General features: G+C 42.4%; 1 protein-coding gene and 1 long non-coding RNA gene across 2 annotated transcripts in view; one reads left to right on the forward strand and one right to left on the reverse strand.

Annotated features, from left to right (window-relative positions):
* Positions 1-21955, forward strand: part of LOC136174394 (uncharacterized) — a 1095937-nt gene that overhangs the window by 795654 nt on the left and 278328 nt on the right. The gene's annotated exons all lie outside the window — the stretch shown is intronic.
* TRIM44 (tripartite motif containing 44) overlaps positions 1-21955 on the reverse strand; it is a 109010-nt gene that overhangs the window by 34065 nt on the left and 52990 nt on the right. Inside the window, exon 4 of the mRNA XM_065944313.1 lies at positions 20326-20345. Coding sequence (XP_065800385.1) covers positions 20326-20345 — 20 coding nt within the window. The remainder of the gene's footprint in view (positions 1-20325; positions 20346-21955) is intronic.

Here is a 21955-nt window from a genome sequence, read left to right on the forward strand (position 1 = left end):
TCTGAGGAACTCCAAGTGTGCAATGACAGCCCAGAGAGGCAAAGAAGCAGAAACTTGGTGTGTTTACAAGTCCTGCCAAAAGCCATGTATGCCCTGCCTTAGATGAGCAGGCGCCAGAGGGTCTAATCCCTCAGTAACTCATGCTAAATAGCAACCAAAAAACTATCTTTGTTGCCACCACTAACATAATCAATTAATAACTGAACTCATCAGAATAGTGTTTTACTATTCACAAAATCATTCAGTGTGCATTTATCATATGTTTCTCACAAGCATCGAGAGAGGCGGGGGAGGTACAACTCAGCTCCGTTTTGTGAATCAGAAAACAGATTCTAAGAGGTTGGAACTAGCTTATGGCCACTAAATTAGCAAGAAATGGAAGTAACTCCAGTGACTTAAAATTCATGGTTTTTCTCATATACCCTGACCTTTAAGAGGCAACAGCAAACGAGAAACAGGGGTGCTGTTAGGAGTCACATGTTGGTTGAATGTACATCTTCTGTTTATCTGTGAAATGCTAAGTGTATAAGAAATGAAGTTGTTCTGCAGTAGATACTAGGTACAGGCACTTAGGGGCACTCTGCTGTCTAACTATTAAAAAACTGGTAAGAAAAGTTAAATTGTCATCTTTGATTACATACCAGTTTGCTTCTCTAGGGGAGCACAGCAGAATATTGTTTAATTTTTGCTTACCTTTTTCAGTTCACCCTTCTGTCCTGTCCCTACCTGGGGCAAGAAAAGCCCTACAAACCACATGACTCCTCACCCCCCAGCCCCACCCCCCTTCTACAGTAACTGACGAGACAGGCATGACCACCCAACTCAAGGGTAGCTAATTAATAGACATGAACTGGCTAGATAGTCTCTCAAGACTGTGGTGAAGCAATGTTGAATTCTGCATCAGAAAACTGCTATATAGCAGGGACCAAAGTGCTGCCAGGACAAGCTGAGATTATAGGGAAAGAGGACAGACAAAGCGAACAGAGACGTCTGCTCTGTGGGGCGGAGGGTGAAGCAGGAGAAAGAAAGAGACGGAGAGATCAGAGACTGCGAGAGCGACTTCAGGTCTTAACCAGGTTCCAGGCCTGGGCCCACCAGGTACAGAAACACTTCCTTTGATTGGGTCCTCTGAAAAGTGCACCATATCTTTTCCATATCCCACTGTGTTATCTGAACTAGTTAGGGTAGGTTTCTGTTCCTTACAATCAAAGAGTCTCTGGTTAATACAGTGAGAAACAGGAGCCGTGGTTATAACAGAGAACAATTAAAAGAGTAGGAAATAGTTAAAAAGAAATTAAATCTCTTTCTTTTAGATGACAGAGAGAGAGAAGAAGAGAATGAACGATTGAAACTTCAAAAGTGAAAAACTCTAAATTATGGCTCCTCAAAATATGCCAACTTTATTTCCATTATGTCTATGCTCTTTCTAAAACCAGAAGGATAAATGTTGGCAAAGCTCTCTTATAAAATAAAGCACAATGCTGACAAAGGACTTAAATAGTGATATAGTACATACTTTCCCCTCGTGAACCACAGTTCAAAATTCCCTTGTCACTATCAGAACATACAATTATGATGCCCATTCTCTAATCTCCATCAATCAACTTACTGTTGTATAGCTCAGTTCAGGTCACTGGTTCAAGTGGATCAACACCTGTGAAATCTTCCCTGATTCCCCAGGAAGAATTAGTCACTTTTTATTCTGCTTCCCACAGCACTTAGCACATCTCTCTATGTGGGTTCTCATACTGGTATATTATAATTCTTTGCCCATGAGCTTCATTTCTCAATCGAACTACAAGTGTTTGAGAGTAGGGCCCATGGCTCGTTCTTCAACCCTGTTGCGCCTCACACAGTGTCTGACATACACACTGATGGAATAATTCAAGGCTCATTAGCTTCGCCTCCTGGGAGACTTCCTAGAAACAATAATTAAGACTTAAAATTTTTTGTAATGAATCAAGTGGGGTTATAACCATGCACGCAAATTGTGTTTAACCATTTCAACTGAATTGGCCTATAATTTTAGTCTTTAAAAAGGTACAAAAATCATGTCAGAATTTAAATACCTACTTGTCAAAAAGTTATATTTCAAAACACTGACTGTAGTGGAAGACAGGAAGGAGGTTAAAAACCTCAAACTATTAAGTACAACTCTCATCTTTGGTGAACTTAGACTGTACCATTAATTTAATACTGAAATTTCAAAGTAGTCATTTAACTAAGATGACCATATGAAAAGAGCACTGAATCCAGCATTTTGGGTGAAGTGGCTAAAAATATCAGGATATAAGAGGGAAGCCAGTTTCCTGGAAACACAGTTTATAGGGCAGGCAGACACTGGTTGATGGCAACTCAGCTTTGATGAAATACATCTGATGCACAATAAACCAGTCCCCTCTTTCACAGCTGCACTTTCCTATGGGCAAAGCCAAGGGGGAGGGGACAAGAAGCCATTACCAAGTGTGAGGTGATGCTGAAAGGGTTCCGCTGAAGACCATTCTGTCACTTGTTCACTGCATTCTCTACTTTCAAACAAGGAGAGCAGAGACTTCAGGAGCTAAAGGTATTACTTTTGTTAGTGGAGACCCAATTAATATAGTGGGTGTGCATTATATTTTCAAACAAGGAGAGCAGAGACTTCAGGAACTAAACTATAATCAAGGTATTAGTTTTGTTAGTGGTGACCCAATTAATATAGTGCTGAGATTTCTAAAGCTACAGTAGGTGCCTCCTGCCACTTATCCCACTAAATTAGTAAAAGTGAAAGTCGCTCAGTCACGTCCGACTCTTTGCGACCCCATGGACTATACAGTCCATGGAATTCTCCAGGCCAGAATACTGGAGTGGGTAGCCTATCCCTTCTCCAGGGGATCTTCCCAACCCAGGAATCGAACCGGGGTCTCCTGCATTCAGGCAGATTCTTTACCAGCTGAGGTACCAGGGAAGAAGCCCCCCACTAAATTAAAGTCATCTGAATTCCAGGGAAGGAGTGACTTAATTTACTTAATTAGTTATTGATGGGGAAGTTGGAACAAAGACCTATCTGCATCCAGAAGAGACAATTTCCTCCTAGTCTGCTTATTTTAATGGAGAGCAAAGAGCAAGGAAGGTCCATCCTGCCTGAACCCAGTGGTTCAAGAAAGCAAAAGAGAAGAGAGAAAGACATGGCCATGCTGTCTTTTCAGGGCAGTGATTGTTAACACATTTATCCTGTGCAACTGAGAGGAGAGGTCAAATAATTGCCAGACTCCCACCAATCAGACAAGTTACTCCTCTTCCCAAGAGAAGGAGTGAGTACAGGATAAGAGAGGCTGAAGCATGCCCTTGAGAGGGAGGAAGAGTGGCAGAAATTTCTGATTCTGTGAATATGTGGTATGTGACAGGCTGGGGTAGGGGGGATAAGGATTCCTCTCAAGCAGACTCCCAGGCTGACACTGTGAAGATGCTATCATAACATGAAATATGCTGAAGGAAGCACAGAAAGATGCCAGGATACCAAAAGATGCTGGAGAAACACTATCCGTAAGGCTACATTAGTCCCATGACCTCAAGGTGTTATGTGTTTCCAAGGACCCCACTTTGGAGATGAAAAAGAAATTCTATTTCCTTCTTGGATTCAAAATGAAGCCAAGGAGAAAGAGGGCTCTAAGCAAAGTCAAAGAGGAGAGGCTCACAACCCAATGGTCTGAGACAGATGCAAACTGGAATCACAACTACAACACCTTCTCTCTAAGCCAACCTTCCCTCCCATGTGGTCTGTGATCTCCTAAGTCAGAGACTTCAGAGTCTTAGAGCCAGAGAGGGACAGAGCTAGAGGGAACCTCAGGGGCCACATCAAACTCAGGCCTTTCATTTTATAAATGTTGAACTCAAAGCCCAGAATCGTTCAATGATCTGCCTGAGTTTACATAAGTAGGTAGCAGCAGAGCAAGGCTTGGAAGCCAGTGCTTCTGACTGAGTTCCATCTTCCTCCTTTATTCTCAAATGCGGCCACTCACTAAGTTCTCGCCAGTCCCATACCCACGTTTCCCCCACCTGTTCTTTTCTCCGCATGGCCACTCTTCTAATCCAAGCCTAGAACTTCGAGCTCTTTCATCTGAATCACCGCAAAAATGTTCTCATCTTGCAAGCCTTCCGGACTCTTCTCTCCCTCCGTCACTCGCCTCAAAAGTGAGCCCCTGCTCTCCCGGGGTGAGCTGCACCGTTTGGCCGCTGCTCTGTTCCCTCTGTGGCCAGCATGTGCCACAGGGGCCTGCTCTTTAGCCTTGGTCTTGGAATGAAGGAGAAGGGGGCAGAGCTAAAGCTGATCCACAGGGGGCATGCAGTATGTGAGAGAGGTAAAGGCTTGTTGTTGCCACTGAGACTTCAGGGGCCTTTTCCATATCCCAGGCACCCAGAACAGTGCCTAGCTCAGATTTGGCACTCAAAAGAATTTTTTTTTTTAACTGAATGATCTTACTAGTCCTCGCATTAATCTTAATTTTAGATACTGCTGTCATCTCTGTTTGGCAGATGAGAGAACCAAGGCCTAAGGAATTGAAACAGTAGGGCTAAGGTTATAGAGCTAATGGGTGATGAGGCTAGAATTCAGACCCAGAACCTCTGACCCCAAAGCCTGTATTCTTTACCCAGTGCATCACACTGATTCTTTGAACTCTTAAAGTGATAGAGTATAAAACACGCATTCCGTTTTTAATGAGGGTTTTATCTTAAAGCTGTCTGATTATTTCATATAACATCATTCCTCCATATGAATTGATTCCAGGATCTCCCTCAGATACCAAAATCCACGATGTCCAAGTCCCTTATTTATATATAATAGTGGAGTACACACATATAACCTCCTCTGCCATTTCCCCTTAGTTGCAGGCAGAGTCCCTCCTAAAGATGTCTTTACTGACTGATGCTGGTTGATTCAGGATAAGAGTTCACTCTTCCTACTTCCAGTTCTCATGGAGTCAGAAGGCTGACTTGAGTACTCCTCACCTTGACTCAAGAGCTCCAGAGGCAAAGACTGAATTTTAAACAACTTTCAGGTCTGATGGAGATGTAACTTGTAAAGAAGTAGATCACTTCTCCTTTTTCTCAGATGTCAGCCCTGTCACTCAAAGGCAGGTAGAAAGAGAAACGCCTTCTAGAAAGATTGTTTTAAGAGAAGAAAGAGGAAACAGTCAGGCCTCAGCTGGAAAAGCAAGAGTCAGCACAAAAGCCCCGTTTATTTTGGGAACTATCTCACGATGATATATGTGAGTTCACACCCTGCTTTTCCAGACAGCAGCCTGTACTACTGCTGGCTCAGACAGGCCGCTGTTCTCCAACTTCATCATCACAAGGCACACAAGTCCGCAGCTAAAAGGGCGGCCCCTGACTTGAAGGCACCTCTGCAGCCCATCACTTGCCAAGGACAGGGAACGGGCACCGCCCGAATCTCTGCATGGTCCTTAGAGCACAGCTGACTCCACACAAAGCTCTCACTGCTGCATCCCTGCCCTTCTCAGAAGGCTCACACAGAGCAGATGGGGCAGATGTGCAGCTTTAAATGAAAAGAGCCAAGAAACTAGCCTTGAATACTTAGTTTAAAAGCCCTCTTTAGAGCAGATACACACAGCCAAACTTTTATTTTCTTAAATATTTATTTCCTAAATCATCTATTTTTCTATCTATCTATCTTGCTGTAAGCCTACACTGAGGATTTGCAAAGGCAGAAGAAAGAGTTGGTTAAGAATACAGACTCCGCAGCCAGATGCCTTTGGTTCAGACCCTGGCTCTCTATCATTCCCTGGCTATGCGACGTTGGGCAAACTATTCACTTCTTCTGTGCGTAGTTGTCCTTGTCTGGAAAATGGGGACAGTAGCAGCCTCTACCCCGATGGGGCCATCAAAAGGATTAAATGAAATCATGACACGTAAAACTCTTAGAACAGCACCTGGCCCGTGGCAGGCCCTTTTATCAGCGTTTGCTATTATGGCCATGATCATTATTATCTAAGGAATAGCCAAGGGTTCATGAGTCCTAGTCAGTCATTTTCCAAGCCTGGAACATGGCTAAGTATTGCTTGTGTGTTCAGTTAGCGAACAGTTTAACAGACCTGCTATGTCTCCTACTGAGATGAAGAAAAACCAAGTATAGAGGCCACCGTTCAGAAGCTCACAGGCTGCTGGCGGATAACAAGAGCAGATTCGCAAATAATGGCTGAAGGTCAATGCCCCGCACGAGGTGACAGGCTGAGGACATGATCCAGTGAGTCTAAGGTTTTCCTGTTCCAAACCAGAGTTCTCTCCACAACTTCGAAAACAGGTTTTGCATAGCGATTTATTTATTCAAATTAACTGTGTGCCTATCACTTGCCAGACACTGAGAGAACAGCGGTGAAAAAGACAAAGCTTTTGCCCTCGTGACATTTACTTCCAGTGGGGGGAAAAATAAGTTACATATATAATCCATTTTCATGTAGTGACAAGTAGAGCAGAAAGCCAAAGCAGGTAAGGAAGCGAGGAAGGTCCAGAGAGGCAACATTTCAGCTGAGGCCTAGATAATGAGAGGGAATGAGCCGTGTGAAGATCTGAGGAGGAACACCCAGGCAGAAGGGAACCCGCGCACGAAGACCCTGAAGTGAAGGACCGTCCCTTCCATCTGAAGGACAGCGAGAGAGCTGTGTGGCTGCGGCGAGCACGGGGCGGGGGGGAGCAGCGGGCGTGAGGATGGCGGGACCCCCTCCTGTGTGCCTTCATAGGTCCTCTTCCTCCAGCTGATCCTGAAGCAAACTCCGGACATGATATATTTCATCCTGGAGCATTCTGAATAGTTAGATGACTTCCTTTGTCTCCTAAGAGAACATCTCAGTATCTACATGAAGAATGGATTGGGCGGGGGCGGGAGGGGTTGGTTACACTGAGGGGAAAGATGAGTAACAGTGGCCGTAAGGGAATGACAGCAGAATGCCTGGAGAGAAATTACGTGGTCTGGACCAGTATGGAGAGTGGGCGGAGGAGAGGAGTCCTTGGATTTGATGTATAGATGAGGGTAAATCTGACAAAATTTACTGATTAATTGGATGTGGAATGTGAAGAAAAGAGAGATACAGAGTATTACTCTTAGGTTACTGGCTTGAGACATGATGATGCCATTTAAAGGAGAAGTCAAGGGTAGAACATGCTGGGGAGGGAGGAAAAAAGCAAGAGAGATGTTTTGAACAAAAGCGGCTGTGAGGGCAAAGGCACGGGACGGAGAACAAGAAGGCCTTACTGCAAGTCCTGACTCTTGCCGCTTCTGGTTCTAGCTGGGCGACCCTGAACAGATCACTTCCTCACTTTCACAGATCACTTTCTCATCGATGTAACATGGGGGTAAGCAAAACTTCATCTCAGGTTTGTTTGAATAAGGAAACAAGATGTCTATGTTGTTGTCACCAAGTCGAGTCCAACTCTTTTGTGACCCTGTGGACTATAGCCCACCAGGCTCCTTGTCTATGGAGTCTTCTGGGCAAGAATACTGGAGTGGGTTGCCATTCCCTTCTTCAGGGGATCTTCCCAAGCCAGGAAGCAAACCCACATCTCCTGTTCAGCAGGCGGATTCTTTACCACTGAGCCACCTGTGTATACCATGTAAATTGTAAAGGTACTAAATCAAAGGTAAACTGCTTGTTTTGTTACTTCTAATAAATGTTTATTTGAATAATTCAAATATGAACCTCAGGTTATGTCTTAAATAGTATTATGAAAAGACTTAACTTTATATCATTTTGCTTGTTTAATGCTTATACTTCTGAAGGGCACAGAGCATCATTTACATTTCTTATTTGCTTTTATTATATACTATTACTCACATATGTTCTCTCACTTAATACAGACAGAATGGGTGCTCTATGGCCCCTAAACGACTGAGGAGAAAATTGATGGACAGAGAAGTTCTATCAAAGACCTGACATCATAGTCTCACAGTCTTCCTCTCTTTAAGTCAGAATACTGCAATCCTGGTGTATAATCCACTTGGTATTAGGGCCGGGTCATACTGGGGAAGTTTCTGACACACAGAATACTGAGCACCTCCATGATCACTGAAATAAAAAAAAAAACAAAAACACCAAACAGGACAACTCCTTAGACCCAGCATGTAACAGTCTGAAAGATACTTCTATACATATAAATTTTCTTGGTTCCCTCAACTTGTTACTAAGCATGGCACTATCATATGACAAAAGGATACACTCACTTTATACACTGACCTAAAACTGGAAAAAGGACACTCTTCTGTATTGCTCTGTATTTAGTAACCTTCCTTGTCACTGTCTGTTTCAGTCATTCACTCAACCAATACCTGAGAGTCTACTCTGTACTACATAATATGCTGGGTGCTTGGGATATGTAGGAATTACAACTTTTTATTGTTAAAGAGTGAAAGGAATTATGTTATTAAGACCAGAAGAACAAAAAACTGATTTATGATAGATAAGTTATTTTTGAAAGGAATCATGGACATCCGAGTTTCATTTTCATGCCAATTAAAAAAACTCCCAGTGGCCTTCTCCAGACTTTCTTTTCCCAGGATGGTGTATCAGTTTCCATTATTTGAACCTCTGAGAGCTACACTCCCATTTGTATTGGACATATATTAATAATAGTAGAGAAATGGTTCAGAAGACCTAGTTTTTTAAAAATACAAGATTTCAACCTGAGAGATGTGGGCTCTTTCTGCATTGTCTTACGTTTCTTATACCTCTTTCTAGATGGCAATTCATCAGGAACAGTTCTTAATATCTAGTGGACGATGAGCCACATTCCTCCAGTTGAGGAACACTGTTGCAAAAGGGTATTTATGTGATAGGGGATAAAATATCCTCATGGTCAAGAAGTTTGGGAATGCTGGGTTAAACAAAGTAAGTAAGTCTTACTATTTACAGGAGTGCTCAAAGCCTTTATTATGCCATGGTACTTATGGAACTTCAAGAGCTGGGTAAATAAGCAGCATTTGCCAGACTTAGTGGACCCTAGAACCCGAGTTTAAAAGACTAAGTCAACAACTCAGATAATCAGTGTTCAGTCTAATACACGTGGAAGCCCAGGAGTGGGGGATTTCCATTTATAACTGCACGTGACGAGCATCTTTTTAGTCAGGTGCTGATTCTTAAGACTGGAGAGAGTTGAACAGAGAATAGATATATGGCTCCGAAATGGGGAGGAGAGACCAATTGCTATAAGGTAAGCACCATGCAAAAAGGAACTGCTTTGGCTTTTGATTTCCATGACAGTTTCAACATCTAGCACTGCCTGGCACATAACAGACATTGGATATAATTTATTTTAATAAATGGGTAAGTGGAATGAAACCTACAGAAATAAAAAGGTTATGTAAATTCACAATGAGTGACTATGTTGTTTTTCTGTCTTCTATGATTTCGATTTTCATATCTAGACTCCTAGACAGTGTTTAATTTATTTTCTTAGAACAAAAGACTGAGAATTATTCCAACTGCCTTTTGCATCATGACCCTGCAATAATCTAATAAGAAAGGTTACACTGCTTTTTGTAGATGAACGCACATTAATGAGATCTCCTTGAAGTAATCCCGCTTCCATTATGCAGACAAAATTACATTTTCCAGCATAATTATTATGTCAGTCGAGCGCCCAAATTTTGATATTAATTGTTTCATTTGCAAAGGCAACATCAACCTACTAGTTTGTCAAACCTCTGAAAAACTGAAGGGAAGCTCATAGTTTTAAGTATTGATTATCAATCTATGTCTCTCTTGTATTCTATCTTTTACACATTTTCCTACTAGCCAGAAGGACTGGGCAAATTTTAGTTCTTTAACAGGTTTTAAGAGAAGAACTAATGGCTTTCTTTAAGATGTGTTTTTAAATTACATACCATTTACATTCTTCAGTCTTTGAGATTTTAGACTATAAGCTCTTTGAGGGCTATGTGGACCATGAATGCTTGGCTGAAAACTATATTCTGCACACCAAAGAACAAGGCCTGGAACAATGCGCTATAAGTACTACATGAACACCATGATTCTTCTTTCACTGAGACTCACTGTTTTAAAGTAAAATATTTCTTTCTCCCTTCCCCACATTTTCTCTGTCTCCACACCCCGCAACCGCCAACTCTATTTGTTTCTCTCTCATATCATGTATGTGCATTACACACACACACTCTGGAATACAGGGAGGTCTAGCTATACACTATGGCAGTTTTCCCATGAAAAATACATAAAGCATGGAAGTTTGGTGAAAATCTATCATTAGAGGAGTTTTGCATTGTGCAATGTCACCTCCTTGTCCAAGCCTTAACCTGCCCTGAGCCACAGAACAAGTCTGGAAGAAATCCTGACTACACTTAAGTCATCTGATCAGAGCTGATCTGTGACATAGGGCTAATCTGTGAACCACGAGTCTGACAGATCTCAAACCCACGACAGGACGTTCTCCAGCACTGCTTATCTAGTAATTTTTATTTTGTAGCTTATCTTTCTTCTACTAGAAAAAAAATTTTTCCTTTTTATTGTAAACTGTTTGTATCTACTTAATCCTGATTTTACTCAGATTGGGACCATGACATCCCCATAGAGTACTATAGGTTTTACTTTAAAAACACAAATTAATAGGATAATAGGATTCAGTACATTGCTTTACTAGCTCTGTGACCCTGGGTAAAGCACTGAACATGTGTAAGTCTGATATGAGAATAATAACAGCACCATTGTCCTAGGCTATTGTGAGGATTAAATGAGATAGATGATCCACGTGGAATGTTTAGCTCACGTTCATTAATGCAGTCTCTGAGGAGTTGATAGATGACTAGCCATGATGATCAATGACCTTAACAAGTTCACCACCTCTGTAAGTCTTCTTTTTATTTTCTTTCTAATAAGCCACTCTCCCGGATTCCATCCACAGAAGCTGAAGCTCACAATGGGTATGCCTTGTGGGTCTTGTTTTATCTCCAGGCATGAATTCGTCCTGCAGAGTTTAGATAGCATTTCTGGATTGCTGCTGGTTGGGTGATGTCATTTAGGGTAGTCATTTATCTGGCCCCCTGCATTTCTTTCTTACAGCCTATATAACTTCCTTTTTCCTTATTTGGTACTTAAAGAGTCTTGATTGGCTGGGGACTCGACCCTTCACTTTCATTTATCAAAAATTCCTAACCAGAAGGGATGAGTGCTGAATTTCAGGGGCATGCTGAGCTGGGGCGTCTGTGCCTGGCCTTTTTATCTGTGCAGCTTGCTGGTAATTGCTAAGTTTTCCCTCCTGAAACAATTATCCCCCCATTTCTCTACCCACCTCCACCCCACCCCCAAGTTAATTATCAGTTCTGGAATTAAACTGCTTGCCTCTCCTGCCGTTGTCATGACAACAGTTGGCCTGCACCTGCCACTGGGTGAACAGTGGCTCTTTCAGAAGAGGCGATGGCAGTTGCTGGCTCCACAAAAGCCAGGGAGTAAACCAGTGTTTACCTGTCTGGGGAGAGAAGTTTCTGTTCATTCCACCTTAGGCAGTTTCCTGGCAAGTTCCACCTCGACTTCTGCCTCATACAAACTGCTGTTGGTGTTCAATAAAGAAAATGGAAACAACATTTTCTGATAAAAACGCCAAATGCCTCATGGCTTGTCACCATTCCATTCATTAACTTTACTTGCTAGTCAAGATGTTGGAAGATACGAATCTTCCATCTCCTGAGAATGAGAGTATAGTGTGCAGGTTAAAAGCACAGAATTTTAAGCCTGACAGATTTGGGTTCTAATCCTTTCTAACTGTGTGACCATGGCCTAAGAACTTCCTGTAGTATCAATTGCTTCATCTGTGAAAAGGGGATGAGAATAACTAAATTTAACAAGTTTTTTTTATTTTTAAAGCTTTGAAATAATATATGTAGGTCTGACTCCTATTTTAGGTACAACACATAAGCAGGTATCACTATGACAGCTGCTTAGGTGCTAATCCTGAACAGCCCTGAAAGTCAGGGCAAAGTTGGCAGCTAGGTGGGTTTTAACCGGTCCTTATCTGAGTGACAGTACCTGAGAAGTAGGATAAAACGGTACACTGCCCCACAGCATCTGAACCGATGCATCTAGCAGTCAGGGACAGCTGAGAAATGCTTCTTTGCCTACCTTCTCTGTAATTCTGTCAGTTCCTCCCTCTCTCTACTGTTTTTTCTCACGCTCAGTCTCACTTTCCTTTAAATAGAATTGATAGAACCAGGGGGGAAGGAGACATGTACTCACCAAGGAAACAAAACACTTTTCTGTTTTACAACCACATTACAACCTACAGGGAACAATTGGTAGTGGTGCTAGGAGTGCGGGAATGAGGCATTTATGTAAGGAAGTCTTTTTCTTTCCTAACACCCCTGCTTCTGGCTAAAGAAGTCTTTTTTTTAAAAATGAACCTACAACCACTCACAGGCCCCAGGTCCAAATAGGACAGGCACAAGAGTACTGTTCCTTGGCAAAGACGTCACCATTTAGGATACCCCAGTCTTTGGTCACCTCCTTCAGGTTCTGAAGTTTCCTCGTTGTAGTTCTCGTTTTAAAGAAACCTGCATGCAGTGACTCCAAAACGTCATACCCTCTTGAAAAGAAAAATCCCCAAACAAAAAACACACCAGCTTCTGCTCCCAGCATCTGGTACAGACACCTGCTGTGGGTTTCTGGGTAAAGCGCTGAATGCAGTTCAACCATACAGAGCCTACAGTGAAAGGAAGGCTCCTTGGAAGTTACTGGGGAAAGGGAATTATCCACCTCTTGCCTGCCTCTCACTGAGAGGCAGTAAGAAGATGCTAGGGACCAGCAGGTTTCTCCTAAAATGAAAAAGACACTGCTAATGACAAGTGGCTGCAGCTGCCAGGGGTGAGGAGGGGGCAGAACCAAGGACATCAGATTTACTTATTCTTCAAACACAGACTGGAGTTTTGTGACTCCTTAACATCTATCACTGGCTTAGTGCCAGTCCAAAATGCTTATGAAGATTAAACAAGGAAGAAGAGAATTAAGCTCCAGCCAGACTATTCAGCACTGGATCTAACTCAGGGATACCTGTTACATCAATTTAGTTCTTTGATTAGCTTCTAAGAAACATCTAGAGTCTTAAATCTGTTTGGAAAATGCTGGTGCTTTAGTATTCCTTATCTCCATTATAGAAGGAACCAGGTATCTACTCTCCAAATTTGGCTTTAAGTTAGAGGAAGATGGGAGCTGTCAAACAGGTATAAATAAGATAAAAACAAACTATTTCCTTTTACAACTATATCTCAGTTGCTTTTCTATATAAAAGGAGAAACCCAAAAGGAGAGTACTTTTAATGCTTCATAAACTACTTGTCGTTTCAGTATAGCTTATGATGTGCAATTTGATGGAAAAACCGAGGCACAGAAAAAGCAAACAATTTACACATAACAACTCATGAGCTATGACTACAGGAGGAGATCCATACGATTCAAAAGTCCATCCATTTCTTCTACGAGTAGGGAGGGCACTGCTGTAGTCAAGAGGCTAGGCCAACAGGAAGTGGTATAAACCACGTGTTGCCTCAAATGGCACAGAAGACCCTGGACAAGGGAGACTCAGCCGCCCTTTAGTCCCATCTCCTGCCTTAGGCCAGTCATGCAGTTACTCACCCTTCCCCACACAGCACAAGAGCTTACATCCCTCTGAGCCTTCAGAAATGCTGATCTCTGTGCCTGCATGGCCTTCCTACCCTGTCTGTCCAGAAAAGCTAATCCATACACCCATCCTTCAACGCCAGCACAAACGCTATTTTTTCTGATTCTCTATTTGGAGTTAGTTGCACCTGATTCTACATCCAACATATTTATTGTAGAGGATCATTGTACTGTAGTGGCCAAGAGCCCGCAGTCTCAAATCAGAGTACTTGAATACTGGCTCTACCGCTTTTCAGCTGAGTGACCTTGTTAGTGTTCATAGAACCTTTCTGCAAGTCGGCTTTCTCATTCAGATGAGAAATGAAGATAATGTATTAACCACTTATTAGGACTGCTATGAGAAATTTAAAAAAAAATGTTTAAAGTACTTTCTAATACATTGGAAAAGACCCTGATGCTGGGAAAGACTGAAGGCAGAAGGAGGAGTGGCAGCAGGGGATGAGATGGTTGGACAGCATCACTGACATCACTGTTATTCAGTCGCTAAGTCGTGTCTGACTCTTTGCACCCCCTTGGACTGCAGCACTGCAGTCAGGGTCCTCTGTCCTCCCCTATGTCCCAGAGTTTGCTCAAATTCACGTTCATTTAGTTAGTGATGCCATTCAACCATCTCATCCTCTGTCGTCCCCTTCTCCTCCAGTCCTCAATCTTTCCCAGCATCACCAACATAGTTGGCATTCAATAAATGTTTTTTTTATAATAATTATAATTACTATATTGCCTTTACATGTGAAATTAAAATTGTTTACTTAGTTCTCTCTTTTGAACTAGACTTTGAGATCTTCAAATACAGAGCCAAAGTCTTTCTTCATCATCGTATCTCTGAGGCCTAGCATGGGGCCTGGCAACAGAATAGACAATTGAAAATGTTTCTGAACAAACGAATGAAAAAATTCCTCTGCAATTTTATTTGCTAAAGAGATAAGGGAACAGAGCTCCTAAAAGTGAATGTTATTCTGATGAGCTCTGAGGTCAAACATATAAACGAGGTAAGCCTGCCAAGCATCATAACTATGCACTGGATGGCAAACCAAAGTTGATTTAGCATAAAACCACACTATGAAAAGTGACATCCAGGTCTCTTCCTCCTGGGCCTTTTTTTGTTAGCATTATGAAGCCAAAAAAGGCAGGCTGCTCCAAGCTACTATTGCTACTGTGAGGTAGGTAGAATAAGCTAGAGTCACCTTGGCTGAGTTTTCCAGCTGTGAATGGATTCTCTGGTTATTGGCAATATGCACAAAATAAAATAAAGCTGTGGCTCTCACAGGCAAATATATGAAAATCAATTACTTTAGGAAGCAGGCTTGCTTTTATTAAAGAAAGGCAGGACAATGCATTGCATGGCTTCATCCTTCATCCGGGTGAGGAGAGGATAAACAATTCACATCACCAGAGGAAAACAAAGTCAGCTCAGGTTCCACAAGAGGGAAATGTGACAGCAAAGACACTCTCTGTGCTGAAGACCAACTTAGATGTTAGAGCTCCACGTGAGGATAATAGGCAATCCTGACAGTTCCACTCCATGTCACAAGTATCAGAGACATTTTCTTTGGCTTCCACTTAAATGGTCTTCTTAAATGAAGGTGATGTAAATACCAAACCACAAATTTACCATCAGAGGATAAAAGATACCTAAGTGTATCACTGACTTAGTGCCCTCTTATCTCTACAAACTAAGTAATTAGGAAGAGAAATGCCAGAGCTGAGGACAGGCATATGGTTGTTATTTTAGGGCATGGGGGAAAAGAGTACCTAATATATAGAACCAAGAAAAATTTTAAAGAAACAAAATTGAGAAATATAGGGGAAAAAACTCTACCAAATTATAGAATCCATATCTGCTATAAGCAGATTCTTTTCATTTCACATTTGATATATGACCGTACTCCTGCACACACTATATTCCCAAAAACTGGGGGCACAGTAGGGCAAAGAAGGGCTAGTATTTACAGGAAAATAAAACCCAGCTACACAGAGACAAAGAGGTTAAATGACTTGCCCAAGGTCACACAGTCGGTCCCCAGCAAGAAGAGAAGGTAGGTCTGCTGACTCTCCTTGAGCTCCTACTTCCTCAGAACTACTGCTTGTTGGATCACAGAATCAGCATGGTCAGATTCGCACTGATCCCAGCGGGAGCTCTTTGCCTGAACAAGAGCCAGCTCTGAAGATGAAAAATTCTACAGAAATCCTCGTATGGCTGTTACTATTTAAAAAGCCATTTTCCTTTTAGTTAAAAAAAAAAAATCAGAGAAAATCTCAATAGCAAATGAAAATTTAATATTGATCTTGCTACCTTCTCCTCAGAACACACGAGTTTAAGGGTCCTTCCCTCTCTGACTTCCTCCCACTACACAACAGCTTTCAAGGCAGTAGAGCCTACTGCCGCCTCCTCTCCTTGAATATATATTACTTCTCAGCAGGCTCCAGCAGGAGTCGAGAAGGAGCCAATCTGTGAGGGAGCAAACACAAGATCTCCCAGAATAGCATAGAGAAGACAGAAAATTGCTGCCAAAAGTGTAAATTGCTTTTTTTTTCTTTGTCTTGGGAAAAAAAAATCACTCTGGGCTTTAAAGATACCCTCTTAAAAGGTGATTCCACAGTGGTTAATATCCATGTTCTACTTATTAGGACTTCTGTTCCTTCACTCCCTCCAAGAATCCTTGTCATCTGTATAACTGGATCATGAATTTGAAGAGGGACTGCCGAGAATGGCAGCTGATTCTGCAGGGTCAAAGGAAGGTTTGGCTGCCTGCTCCCAAGGGAGTCTAAAAGCACCCCTTTTATTGCTGACCCTCAGGGCACATTGTATGAGGACGAGATGAAGAAATAGCCCCTTAAAGTGACAGAGGCTAAGGAGAGGAAAAGTAGCCTGCAGAAAACAGAGGCCAACATTTGAACGTCAATGCAAGTAAGAATTCCCAGGTTGGAGGAATGAGATCAAAGTGATACTCTGACAAGTGAGTGTGAATCCTCATGCCTTTCATTCAGGGTCACAGAGAGAAGTGGGCTGGCCCCTGGGAGATAGCCCGCATCATGGATGAGGGCATGGGCTCTGAAACCAGACTAGATTTAAATCCTAGCTCTGCTTCGACTAGCTGTGTGATCCAGGGCAAGTTAATCTTTCTGTGTGTTCATTTCCTCTCTTTTACAAGTGGGGTAATAGCTCCATCATAAGCTTTACATGAGGGTTAAGAGAGTATATAAAAAACACTTGTGCACAATAAAACTTCAAAAAATGGTATCTTTGATCATCATTGTTGTTAACTAGCAGGAAAAGTACACAATAGAATTCAGAACAAGGAACAGACATGACCAAAAAGTACAAATACTTGGCCACCTCAAATCTAACTGGCTTGGGAAGTCAAAAGTGAAAAGAAAAAAGAAGGCAGGGAGACTCTAGCTGGCAGGAATGGAGGAAAATATAGATCTATTTCAGACAAATATGTTTCAAAAGGACAGGATATTTCCATTGTTCAGACCACCATAGAGAGTGGTTGGAATCCAATCTCCCTGGACTTCTGTGCAGAAAGGGGAAGGAGCTGTGTGGTAAGAATACTAGCAAAGGAGACACAGGTGTGAGACTCCCGAGCAGACCTGGAACACAGCGTCTCCAGATTCATGTCTCTTCCGTCCCCCGTGTGGGGAGACCCACACTTCCTTCTGTCTTCCTCACACATCAAACTCTCATTTAGCACTGTCAGCAATACAGAAGCCTTTGGAACAAAACTCTGGCTTACTGAGATGGTAAAGTGTATATCATAAATGTGAGAAATTTCAGATCAAAGGCAATCTGCCCTGAGGTGTTAATTGGAATAAATTGAGCCAAATGGTAGTTCAACACAAACTGAATGGAACCAGGTAGGAATTTAAAGGGTAAAAGGAAAATTTGACTCCTCTTTCTGCCATACTGGAACACGCTTTTTTCAAGTGCTCATTTTACCAAATAAGTCCCGGTCCAACAGATCCCTACTGACATCCATGGCAGGCAGCTTGGCTTGAGGGTGAAAGCTTGATATCTTGGTTGCTAGTAAAGAAACCCTATTTGTTGTTGTTTATAGTTGCTAACTTGTGTCTGACTCTTTTGAGACCCCATGGATTGCTTCCTGCCAGGCTCCTCTGTCCTGGAATTCTCTAGGGAAGAATACTGGAATGGGTTGCCATTCCCTCCTTCAAGGATCTTCCAGACCCAGAGATCGCACTCACATCTCCTGCATTGGCAGGTGGATTCTTTACCACTGAGCCACGAGGGAAGCCCAAAGAAACTCTAAACACTTCACCATTATCTTGTCAAAATGACAGGAAGGAATCTGCAATTAGCTCTGAAGCCAGTATCTCATGCTGAACAGTATCTCTGAAGGGAGTTAATCTCTTCATTAGGGCCCTTCATAAGGTCAACATGACTCTGGCATGTGGTCATAAACACAAGATGAACATGTCCATCCTAACCAGGTGCTCACAAGACAGAAATGCCATTTCTATGTGCAGAATATGTATACTACATAGGCTGAAGTGTTTTCTTTATATTGGTCTTGCTTGAATCCTCTCTCTGGGGAAGAAAATGTCTAGGACTCTGCTTTGTCCGAATTTTAAGAAGCCAGAGCTAGTTTTGAGAGAAGAGGTGGAGTTTGTCTAAACCAAAGGTTTACAGATAATCTGATGAGTTTGTCTAAACCAGAGGTCTGTGTAAAATGGTGAAAACTTGGTCAATAACTAGAGAAGATGTTGATATAGGCTCCCAACATCACGAACCTGATCTTACTAGTCTCCCAGGCTCTGAAACACCTCCCATCCATTTCCCATTTTGCATGCAGCTGAGCATGCAGACGAGACTTCCAAAGTGCAAATCTACTCAGGTTAATTCATGTTTTAAGTTATTTAATGCCCTCCCACTTCAGGAGGCCTATAAGGGCCCTCCGTGAGCCGGACTCTGCTTTCTGCCCTCCACTCTTCTCTTGTCTAGAGCTATTACCCAAGCTGTTCCCTGTCCCTCTAACAGCCCTGTCTCTGCCTCTCCTCTGACTGCCTCCTCATCCTTCAGACCTCCATTTACAGAAAACCTTTTCTGGTAAGCCTCCCCTTATTCTCCAAGACTGTCTCAGGAGCCCTTCCTAAAGCAGCGTGGACTTCACTTAATCGCAGCACTGCCTCCGGACTGCAAGTGCCCGGTCCTGCGCCTCTCTCTCCTACTAGACTGAGGACTCGCAAGGGCAGGGACCATGTCTGTCTGAGTTTCCACATATGCCCAGTGTACAGCACAGTGCCTGACACACAGTAGGGTCATGAGAAAAAGAGACAGGGAGAGAGGAAGGAAGGAAAGAAATGAACCACAACACAAAGGGAGCCTGCTCCTGAGGATGGCTGGAGGATGGGATCTGAAGGGATCCCCTGAAGCTCTCTGGGTTTAAAGCAGGGGTACCATTAGCCACAGAGGACAAGGAATGAGATTTAGGCTGAGAACTACAGTCCAAAGGAAGGAAGCAGCAGGAAATACAGATGTGGGATAACATCTGGCACCAAGACAGCAGCGCAGGATGTGTGGAGTGAGAAGGAAAAAGAAGGAACCGTATTTGTAAACAAAAGTAAAGAAGAAGCAAATCCTGGCTCCAGTGAGGTAACCTTGGGCAACTCATTTAACTTTTCAATGAGAGGCTTGCATTAGATGAGTGACTTTCAAACTGAGTCCTCAGGAACCCTGGGTTTGTGCAGCAGCCCCTTGGGGTCTATTGTAAGGAATACAGAAGTTTCACCAGTAGATGTGGCCCCAACTTTAATCAGACAAAAAATGTTTTGTATACACTCTACCCAAGGCCCATCTGAAAAAAAAGCTGTTTCTACTAAAACTGAAGTTTGAATAGCAGTGGCCTGGATGATCTTTCTGACAACTCCCAGCCTTAACAGTCCTGGATCCTATGTGACAGAGGGGGCCCATCTGGACATTGCATTTTACTTTGTACAAATGCCCCTTGATTGTGTTCACAGCAGAGCTACAGCATTGCCTAGAGCCTGTTCTCACTGCTGAGCAGAAAGAAGCAAAGGTAAGTAAACCAAAGTCCAGGTTTACTAAGAAGCAGTGGCAATGGAAAAAATGCACTTTTAAATCTCATGTGGTGAAACAACAGCACAAAGAAGTATTTTTTTCTTCCTAAACAAAGTGTTGTATACCTAAGACCTTGGGTTCACTGCATAGCTGACTTGAGTCAGACACAAGGTTATAGGTCAGAAATAAAGAATATTGGATCCAGAGTCCATTAAAAATTTTTTTTAAAAAAGCAATCCCATTCCAATCAAGAAAGAACAATGCAAAAGTTTATCTATTCAGCCCACCTGATACCTAATTACCATTTAAATATAGTACCTACTGGTCTTAACATGGTATTCGGAATGTGCTACAGAATAAAACAGAGTTACTGTCATTGTATACTTTAAAGCTTGTCTTTATCTGAAGGTTACAGACAGGAAATGGCATAGATGTGTGGGGAGGGGGGAGGGCGGAGATGGGAATCTTACAAAATAAGATCTGCAAAGTCCCTGGCTTAAGATGAGATCCCTTATCTGTGCTGCTCCTTGGCTGGCATATTTCATGGGGCCTTCAAAGGCCACAAATGTCGCTCTACTTCAATTCTGAGAACACATAAGCAACAGTAATGTGATCTTACCCGGGTCCTTCCTCGTCGCCCTGAAAGAAACAGAAAGAAACAACATGAGAAATCAGGATCAGTACAGACTGATGGAGATGTTTTTGTTTTCCCTCTTCTCTCCCAATTTGAAAGCAAAGCTTGTACATTTATTACAACAGAGACAAGCTAGTCGACATCTAAGTGCTAAGACAACAGCTAATATAATCCTATGTTCAAACTGCCCAGCAGAGATGAACTAATAATTTGTCCTTACAAGCAGAGAAGTGAATGCATAGACCTAGGAGGCCTAAATAATAGCCTTGCCCTTTATTTGTATGGCTGGCAGTATTTAGTTTTGAGCAAAGTGAGAGCCCAAAATAGCAGCGGGTCTCCTGCAAAAGCTGACCAGCTCCAAAAGCATCAAGCTGTTCCCCTCAAAGGCTCACTTCGGCCTCGGTCTAGCATCTTTTCCCTCCAAACATGAATACAGAAGCTTTAAAAGAGAGCACACTATGCAAAAGGCTCTAAACTGGGACTCGGGAAACTGGAATTCTAGTCCAAGTTCCGTTATTTATTAGCTATGAGCCCTTGGGCAAGCAAGTTAATTAATCTGGACCTCAATCTTCTTTGTAAAAGGACAGTTCTGGCATTTGATGAGCCACACCATTCTCCAAACAATGACATTTCTCTACTTCTCATCCACCCTTCACAAAAGCAATGTGTAACAGTGATTTTTCCAGGTACTATATTCTGTGAGCCTAACTTTTATCAGTGATCACAGTAGATTTCTTTGAGCCTCTTTTTGTGACCAAACAAGATTTTTCAAATGACACTCAAGCCTTCTCCAAGGGACCTCACTTATCCTTTTGGTGACAGTATCTTTGATGTCCTCCTCTTTAGTCATTCAGGATTGGTTTCAATAGAGACTGTATCTCTTAGCTGGAGATAATTCCCCGGGAACTTATTTGATTAATGGAAAGATTGACTGATTGACCCTATAGGTATAAAGAAGAATGAGCTCTGGAGTCAGACACTTGGTTCAAATCTTGACTCTATTACTTGCTTGCTGTCCTACCCTGGTCAAATTATTTTGCCTTTCTTAACTTCAATTTTCTAATTAGTAACATAGGGGTAAAAACTCTCCTTATAATATGGGGTAAGCATGAAATTAAGTGAAATAATGTGTACAAATGTCAACCACAGTGCCTAAGATACAGAACGCACTTAATAAAGGTTATTAGCAATATCACTAACAATTCAGTATGATTCATTAAGAAGCTCTTACCTGAGGGCACTGAAGATAATAGACAAAAAACCCCTCATGATCTATCCTTCTAGGAGCTCCTATTCTGGAGCAGGGGAACTAGACAGAAAGTGAACTATGCCTAAATGTCTTAAGGGTGCTACCAAAGACATACACGGAATGCTCGGAGGGTCAGAAGAAAAGTGATAAACACGGCCTCTCCTGGAGAAGGGGAGAAGGCTTCACAGAGAACGTGGCACTTATACTGCCCCTTGGGGAATAGGAAGGATTTTCCCAGGTTGAGAACAGAAGATAAACAGGGCGGGCACTGGAATAGCAAGAGCAAAGCCACCGCAGTTTATAAAATGCAGGTTTAAGGAATTTTGAGTTCTGTGAAACTAGAGAATGGGGATGTGTATGTGCGTG

Source organism: Muntiacus reevesi, chromosome 9, assembly GCF_963930625.1.
Source record: "Muntiacus reevesi chromosome 9, mMunRee1.1, whole genome shotgun sequence".
NCBI lineage: Eukaryota > Metazoa > Chordata > Mammalia > Artiodactyla > Cervidae > Muntiacus > Muntiacus reevesi.